The sequence below is a fragment of the Cyprinodon variegatus genome, unplaced genomic scaffold (genome assembly GCF_000732505.1).
Source record: "Cyprinodon variegatus isolate N-32 unplaced genomic scaffold, C_variegatus-1.0 Scaffold61, whole genome shotgun sequence".
NCBI classification, from domain to species: domain Eukaryota; kingdom Metazoa; phylum Chordata; class Actinopteri; order Cyprinodontiformes; family Cyprinodontidae; genus Cyprinodon; species Cyprinodon variegatus.
The window spans coordinates 316530-325749 of record NW_015150514.1 but is presented as its reverse complement, the minus strand read 5'-3'; the positions used below and the strand labels follow the sequence as shown (position 1 = coordinate 325749).

At 36.1% G+C, this 9220-nt stretch overlaps 1 protein-coding gene across 2 annotated transcripts in view; it reads right to left on the bottom strand.

Moving 5' to 3' along the window:
* The window catches only part of LOC107082764 (transmembrane protein C15orf27-like), a 46459-nt gene that overhangs the window by 31931 nt on the left and 5308 nt on the right, over positions 1-9220 (bottom strand). For both annotated transcript variants that reach the window (XM_015371601.1, XM_015371600.1), the window contains exon 3: positions 1951-2142. In XM_015371601.1, the coding sequence (XP_015227087.1) occupies positions 1951-2142 (192 nt within the window). The remainder of the gene's footprint in view (positions 1-1950; positions 2143-9220) is intronic.

Below are 9220 nucleotides of genomic sequence, written 5' to 3'. Positions count from 1 at the left end.
CCTCTCCTCTCCTCTCCTCTCCTCTCCTCTCCTCTCCACCATGAAAGTTTTCCATGTTACGTTAGGGTGTTAGGGTTGTTATTTTCTAATCCAAAATAAGTTTTTGGGCTACTATATAAAGCTGCGAACTTAACGCCATTTCTAACATTTTGAATTGAAAAAGCAGTCCACCAGACTGATTTTTTAACGTTTTTTAAAAACAAATCTATTTAGTTTTGTTAAAATGTTCTTAATTACATGATAAAGAGCCCAAAGATGATTACAATTTATCCTCAGAGGCCACCATAGAGTATTTGTATCTAAAGATTAGTGAATTTCAAAGAGTTCATCATGCTGTAACAAGGTTACCAAGTTCTTCGGAAGTAAACCAAGCCTAGAGTATTGCAGATCCTTAACACATTATCTATGATGGTATTGCATTTTCTGCGCTGAACTGACGCAGTGGATTATGAGTCAAAATTTCTTTGGAGAGGGTGGCTCCTGGTTGATCTGTAGCATAAATTAGTTTTTCTAAGCACAGCCGCAGGAACTACTGCAACAGTTAGGAATCTACGTCATAAACAAATGAATGCAGTACGCATGATAGTAGCCATGACTTTTCAAGGGAAGTTAAATGGATTTCTGATAACATTTGTAAAAGATCAGCTGAAAAATGCCTTATCTGGTCATTATACAGTGCTGACATGTTAAATCAATAATGCTAATCCACCGTATGACCCCTGCAAGCTAACTTTTGAAAAATTTCTGCTAAGACCGACACAAGCTGTGCTGCTGTCTCTTCAGGTTTCTTCAGAGCACTGCTGATGATGAAGACATCAGTCTGGTTCTTCACTGACTGGCTACTCTGGGAAACTAAAAGGTGGTCACCTCTTCAACAGGGCTGTATGTGTAGATAAGGAAGACAGGGGATGAGTGGCATGCTACTGTTGTTTTTCCCAAAGTCTGATAATTTAGTCAATGTAATCGCCTTGAGGAAAGATGACAGGCTCTGAACACTACTTCAGCTCAGTGAGCCGTTTCACTGTAATTACTAGAACCTGTTATATAGGAGAATGCTGCATTTTTAACCTGCAAGAAAAAATGATTAATACATTTTGCCTTCATTAAAGTAACAGGCCAGCTTTGTTTCCAGACTTATCAATGCTTCAACTCTTTAGAGTCCCACTTGTTAAATTGTGGATAGTTATCCCATTACTTCATCTTCATTTACACAAAAAAATATGAAAACATCGTTAGATTTTTCTAAAATTAGCCAACAGGCAATGAGGGCAATCAGGTCATTGTGATGAGATAAATATTTGTTTAGCAATGTTTAGCAAGTCTAATTTTTTTTCTTAAAAAGAAATCTAATGGTAAATTATCCACCTAATATAATACCAGCTTTTTAAAGTGCAAAGAAAAAAAATACAAAGAAACAAAAAACAAAGCAGTAAAACCAGGATTGGACCCAGAGCTCATGATGCTGATCAGTGATAGAAGATTTTGCAGCATATCTTTGTGTGGAAATTGTGCTTAAAATAGCAGTGTCAGTGTAAACAGCTAAAGAAAATGTGCTAGACAAAGGAAAAGTTGTTATCTAGTTCCTTTTATACAATAATAACACAAAGAACATAATTAAATGTTTAGGAGTAAAACTTTAAAAAAAGACTTAAATAGCAAAATAGTTAACAGAAGATTACTAGGGCCTTAACTTTTCATATATTTTTTTCACATTTTGTCACATCAGCGCCACATCAGCATTAACAACGAAAATCTATAAATAATGATGGATGGATGGATGGATGGATGGATGGATGGATGGATGGATGGATGGATGGATGGATGGATGGATGGATGGATGGATGGAGTCTTGTAAATGAAAAAGAAATTTCAAGGAGCATGAATCAATATCAGATCACTACATGTCATCACTTGTCTTTTACCAAATATACATTACAGTCCTTAACTTACCCTTCCCGGTTTTCGTCTTCATCTGCATTGGACAGCAGCTGAGAACCGGCCAGTGACAGGTCCAGAGCTGCAAGGGGCAGATCTCTGTAGCCAAAGCTCACCAGCTGGACCGGAGGAGCCAGGCGTTGGTTCTCATCCTCCACCGGCTGGGAGATGATCTCCAAGTCTGACAGACTTGCCTGTTCCACTTCTCTAGTTATATGCCAAACCATCAACAGATGGGACAGACATTAACACACAGGCAGAGAGAAGACAGAAAAAGATTCAGAAAATGAACATTGGTTTTAGGAACATGTTCAAATACATCAAATCAGTACAGGAAGTTTACAGAACACATGGGGTTGATTTTAAAATGAAACTTTTTTGGTGTAATGGTTTAGTATTTTGTCATTCTAAACCTGAGCATAAAAGGAAAGAGACGATTAAGGGGCATCAACTGTCAAAATAAGAGCACAGAAGATGGTGAAGATGAAGCACAAATGAGGAGAAATTTCAAGATTTTGTGTTATTATTATTATTATTATCATTATATCCACATACCTAGAAAGTGGATTATCACTTTTTAGTATTATATTTAAAAAGAAAAAATCATACAAAAAGATATATATGAATGCATAAACACACTTAGGGGAATATATGTAATGCTTTTATTAATACCTGATTTGCTCAGGTTATAAAAACTATAATATTAATGCATTATTACCAACAGAAAAGTTATTACCACTCTTGTATCTAACAAGTGTATTGAATTTTTTTTAGCAATTAATAGCTAAACCATGTTTAATATATAAAAACACTGCAAATGAAAAACAAATTCTTTAGTATAACCATATATTTCACATCAAATTATGGAAACTTGGGGGAACTACTCGATCCCTTTTTATGAAAATAAATAAAATGATGTAACATGAAAACAAATTGCTGATATTATCCAACAGCCACTGATAATAGTTTGTATTTCAGCTTTTAAAAATGCAGAAGCATCACACTAACTGTATGTACTAAGAAGGCTTGGAAGAATGTGCTCAATTGATCATATCTATCTACATATAATTAACATGTCACCTTAAGGTACTTTACAGAGAAAATTCAATCTGATCATCCAGTCAGATTGATAAAAAATACTAAATCTATCGAGTCACGCACCTGTCGTGGATGGGCATGTGGCAACAGTAGATATTTACGTTCATTTTGATGTTGACCCTACAGCAATCCCACACAATTATATATAGATATATATAAACATATATCTATATCAAAAATGTATATTTGCTATTAGTATTTTAAACATGTTGTCAAAACAATCCATACATGCTCCACTGTTTCCTTTAATAAGCCTACCACTCATACATGTATGTTCTTTAAGTCAGAGCTCCAAACACATCACAGATGTTAAGTTTTAGCTAAGCAGCATGTAGCCCAGCGTGCCCACAAGCCCCAGATGAGTAAAAGCTGGGCCATCTCAGTAGAGCGTGGAGGTGGAAATAAATGCTGAGTGCAGCTGCAGACTGGCTGTGTGTGCCCTGTGGTGGGTATTTTTAGACCAGTGCAGATGCTGGTGTATCATGCCTGCGGTGACGTCATTGACTCTCCCTTTGTCAGCTGAGTGAATCCCCACTCTCCTTCAAATGTCAACGGGAGACTAGAAAAAAGTTGGTTTTGGAGAAGAAACTAGAGAAAGGATGGGAGGCACAGAAGGGGTTACACAACACAAAGGTGGGCTGAAACCAGGGAAAGGATACAGGGAAGGAAATAAGAGCAGAGGTGGAAAGGGAGGATTTGAAGAAAGGATAGTTCATGAACAAAAAAATTACATAAATGGGCTAAAACTAAACTAAGATAGAGACATCATTACAGGATATGGCTACAACCTGGAACAGTAAATAGAAAATGCTTAACCTAACAAAACACACACAGATAATTACACCAGAGTGAACCAAATAACCGCTGATGATCTTTGCCATCTTCAGTTATTGAGTTAAATTCATTTAACTCAATAACTGTATGACTTTGTAGCTTTCATAACGAGTACACAAGTTAGCTGTGAATCTAAGCAGCCTGCACTCAACTTTACATTTTGGTTTTATTTACCCAAAGAACATTGGGCAATTTTGGAGAAGAAAGGTTTTTATGTACTTTATTACATATAACTGTGGTACTTTATTACCACAGTTTTTATTTGCTGTGGTTTGTTAAAGTGCAATAATACATAAATTCTGCAGATTGAACCTTTGCACATGGGGCAGATAAATGTTCAATAAGTAAAGAAAGGTTACAAGACCAGTAAGTAAACAAATGTGCAAATATAACATCTTAGTAAAAATAATGTTTGACAATTATTTGAGCCCTAATGGAGTTGAATAATATAAAATTTTAATATCATTTTTAACATCCTGCATAACAATATGATTTACTCTTGTTACCAAATAGTTGAATTTAACATTTTTACTATTTTCAGTACTTTAAAAAGTTTTTTTTTAGTTTTTTTTTACAACCAATATTGATAAATGTTCCACACATTATGTGCAGCACTTTCGATGGTTTGGTCATTCATTTCATAATTAACGACTGTGGTTGGCTAGCAAGCAGTTCAAACAAGATGTCGTGACTTGCTCTATAAAATAAAACAGATATGATGCTTATAAAAAAAATCTGAAATTATTTTTTTACCTTATTCAAAACGTAAGATGCAACATTGATAATATTTGAACAGAAATGAATGGGGATGTATTCTTGTTCTGTATAACATAAAGCAGAATTGACTTTTTGGTTTATTACCTAAAATTGTTATTGTTTTTCTGTCTCAGGAGTTAGAGGGCTCATTTTGAATTTGACTGGATATTTCCCTCGGTGAAAAGTGCAAAACTCTTTTCTGAAGATTCATATTTTCTATATAGTCAGAACCAAATTCACCGGAGGCTGAGATGCTATTGACTCATATGCAAAGATATTATATGCATTACTTGTTTTAGTTTCAGGATGTTTGCTTTTTTTGCCTTTGTTTTTTTTTTTTTTTTCATAAGAAGCATACAACTTGGAATAAGTGAACAGAGTCTCAGAGCCAGGTTCACACAAGTACAGTATTGGTTTCCATTCTGAAGAAGATGCTGAACTAGTAGCTCATACATGAAACCCAATGCATACTCGTGTATTCCAATATAACTCATTTACTGTAAAGGACAACAAACAGGTACATTGCTGTTCCCTGAAAATGATAGAGACTAAATAAGACAAGATTCAGTAAAAAGAATTGATCTGTTATAAATGTGGATATGCAGTGTTCTGGCACAGTGTGTAGGCCTGAAAGATGTTGTTTTCTCCACACTTCTCTGCAAGCAACATCTCATCCATACCACCTCACATTCATGGCACAGCAGCAAGCTTTGGCTTGCTTCCCAAGCAATCAGAAGTGTGCACATAACTGTTCATGACAGACACAAGCTGTCCGGCGTTCTCCAGCACACAGCTTGCAGGGCTGGGGCCTTACTTCTCTGCTTGGCTGACAGACAAGATGTCAAGAAAAGGTGCTGACCTTGGCATAGGTTTGTAAAATATTAAGGGATTTTTCATAAGCTATGAAACTACTGGAGTATTTTAGCTATTTGTGATTCCATATCAATCCATCTCTGTGTATAATAGCTTTATTACACACCACAAAGTTACAGAGCTACTTTACCTAAACAAATAAGCAATAAAATAGTAAAAGTGTGAGAAATAAAACAGGGTAAAACAAAACTATAAAACAAAAAACAAAGATAACATAACTGATCTGTAACTATAGCTCACCTGAATGAGAGGCCCAAGAAAACTGGTAATTTTTAAGAGATTTAACATCATCTAAGCTTCTTATAGACTGTGAGAGACTGTTTTTAAGAGCTACTGCTAGAAAAGCTCTTATCCATTAATCACCAATAAAGTTCTCCCAGCATTAAAAGCATTTCATAAGTAGATCTGGAAGTCATCTGCAAAACAGTGATTCAATAATTTGTATTTTGTTTTCATCTTTATTTTAATAGAAACATTTTTTTCCACATAGATGAGGGAAATTTGTCACATTGAGGGAAAGGTCCACCACGTCCACCCCCAATCACTATAAAGGGAACTATAAAGGGCACTATTAGTAGTTACACCATTACAGATGAGTGTCCAAATGTTTAGTGGATGATAAAGTAGTCGACTCTAAATTTCCCACAATGCACCTTGAAAAGTAATGATCATCCATGGTCACTCGACAGATGTATCTCGGATCCTGCAGATATAGCTTCTTTGCAAGGAGCTATCTCGATTTGTTGTTACAGCAGCATGCTATCCGACAGCGGTGAGAAATAACAAAGATGGCCAGGCACTGTGTGGGGAGGTGTAGTCATGTGACCAACAGGGGGTGAAAAGTAGGATCATCTGTCTGAACGGTCAGTTAACTGAGTTCACTTAAAAGTCCACAATATAGTCCCCGCTCTATATAGTGATTGAAGAACCTAGGGGTTAGGGCGGACGTTCGGGCACAGCCAGAGAATTTAAAATCGGGCAAGAATTCACCTGTGGGCAGAACAACTACCCAAACATACGGCCAACAGTGAAACAGTGTAACAGTGAAAGAATTCAAAGCAAATAATATCCATATAATAAAATGGCTGAATCAAAATCAAACCCTGAATCAAATTGAGACTCATTCCCAAATTTGGGAAAATGATGGTGATGCCCCAAAAATGATTTTCTCTGATTTACAGAGCTTGTGATGTTATGCAAAAAATATAGATATATAGATTTTTTTTTAAAGTCAGTCTCTAGATGTGCAAAGGAGGTAAAGACATATGCCAGAAAAGTTGCAGCTGTGATCGCAGCAAAAACGTTATTTTAGAGAGGTTTGACTAAAATGTTTTATTTTATTCTCTCACTTCAACTTTATAAATTCAATTGAAAGTTGTCCTCCGACTTTAAATCACTTGCTGCAAAGTGGGTTGCAGAGCATTCGGGGACTAAGGCTCTTGCTCAGGAACCAAGATCTGCAGTCCTTAAGATTTAAACCAAATAATTTACAAGTGTCCTGCTCTAATCAATACAGTAGGTCACAAGTTCCCTCATCACCACAGCCATTACTTTTATGTCTTAATTTGAAAATATCAGTGTTTATCTTATTTACATTTATATTATAAATTGTTAGATTCATCAGATTAAAGCACATTGAAACACATTAAAGTTGCTAATAATGAAAAACTACTAAAAAAGTTTAATGGCTATAAACATTTTGTAGAGCACTGTAAAAACACCAGGCCTTCACACAGCTGGCATAATAAACAAATTTGAAAGTAAGAGGCTCTTAATCTGTGTGCACTTGCTATCTTTTAAAACAAATGCTGACCTTTTTTGGTGCCTTTATGTAACAAACAATGGGCAATGGATAAATTCTGAAAACATTAATTCCAGAAGAGAACGAACAAAGCTGTGATTGCAGAGGAGCAGCCACAGGACATAGGTGATATTCAGGGGAGAAGTTTTTCCCTGAGGGCAGCAGATAAAATTAAATGGGGGACTGTTGTGTTGTGGGCCAGGTAGGAAAGGTCATTATGTGCCAAAAAATGCTTAGGGGATTTCGCTGGCCATAAGAGAAGGTCATGGGAGTAACTGGGGGGCAGGAGCACAGAAGAATGTTCTTTTCAGAGGAATGCTATCCTCACTTGAAATATGAGCTTAATCCACTGCATTACATAACTTCATAGAGTTTAAAATAAATGATCTAGATTGGTTAAGAAGTGGGCGTCAGTAGAGATGTTTTAGAAGTCAACATCTTACCTGCAAAGACACCTCTCATTCTGTCTTTAGGAGTTTAACATAATCCTTTCTATCACTATAGAAGAAAACAGGAATTTCTAAGTGTTTACAGTTTAAAATAATGTTTTACAGTGCTTAGCAATAAGTAGCCTGGCTGGAGAATTACATTTATGTTGCTTCAAACCGTAGAACATATAAATAAGAATCTAATCATGTGAAATATTGGGAATTTGAGATGCTTGAAGTTGATATCAATCAACATTTCTCTTTAGTCTCACAATGACTAGCAGGAACAAGCAGCTGACTTACTGACCATAAGATATAGTGATATTAACATCAAAATAGCCAAAACTCGAAAGAACCGGCCACATCCCTCATTAAATTAAAACAAAATCTATTTTTTCTATTTAGCTTCTCTCCGCATTTAATAATAACTGAACTTTAGTGATCGGAGAAACATAGGAGAAATTTACCTCTGCATTTAACCCATCCCCTTGGGGAGCAGTGGGCTGCCATCGTGGAGCACCCGGGGGAGCAGTGTGGGGTGAAGGGTCTTGCTCAGGGACACAGAGTGGAGGCTTTATGGATCAAACCGGGTACTTGCAACCTTCTCAAAGCACAAGCGCACTGCTCTAACCACTAGGCTAACACTCCCTATTTAAGCCACTGTCTAAAATGTTCTGTAGCATAAAAACCAAAAACAACTGGAAACATCATTAATAGAAAAACTTAAAGCCATTTAATCTAAAACAAAAGGAAAATGGACACAAAGCTTGGAAGGTGCTTTAGAAAATATAAGAAAAATTGAGCTTTGCACCCAAAGAAGTGGCAAAGGAGTTATGAGTGTCATGAACTTTACAGCGTTATGTAATACTTTAGTGCAATGGACAGTCTCACGGCAGCAGATGCTCACACTGGGGACACCTGAATTTGCTCAAAATGGTACAGGTTTTTGTTTGAGAAGAACAAGGAAGCTGTTAATAAAACAATTTGCAAAATATGTGGGCAGAGGGTCACCTTCCAGTAGCACAATAAAAAATAAACATACACCCCGAAATTATAATGTAGTAGTTAAAATCAAATATTCATGTTTAAGAATTAACTATTAAAGTCCAGACCTATGTCCAACTGAGACCTTTGGAAGGATTTGAATGTGTATGTTCTAGGACACAGTCCATGTAATCTGACTGAACTCATCCCTCCTCAGACACATATAACCCCCCTTGCTGAGAATCAAATAGACCATCTGCCCATTTTATAGACTCCTTTGGCACAAACCGCACTTTAGGAAAATACTACATATCTATGTGCAGGTTTTCTTCTAGTTTTTTTTTTTTTTTACAGAGTTTCTCTTTCAATTTTTAAGGATGTTTCATATTTTTCTTTTAGGGTTGTTGATAAGTGTGTCTTCTTAGGAAGCTTGCATGTACTGATCTCTAGCAGTGCTTTAAATTTAAATCTACATGTTGTGTGCATTCTGCCTCAAATGAGTCAATAAAAT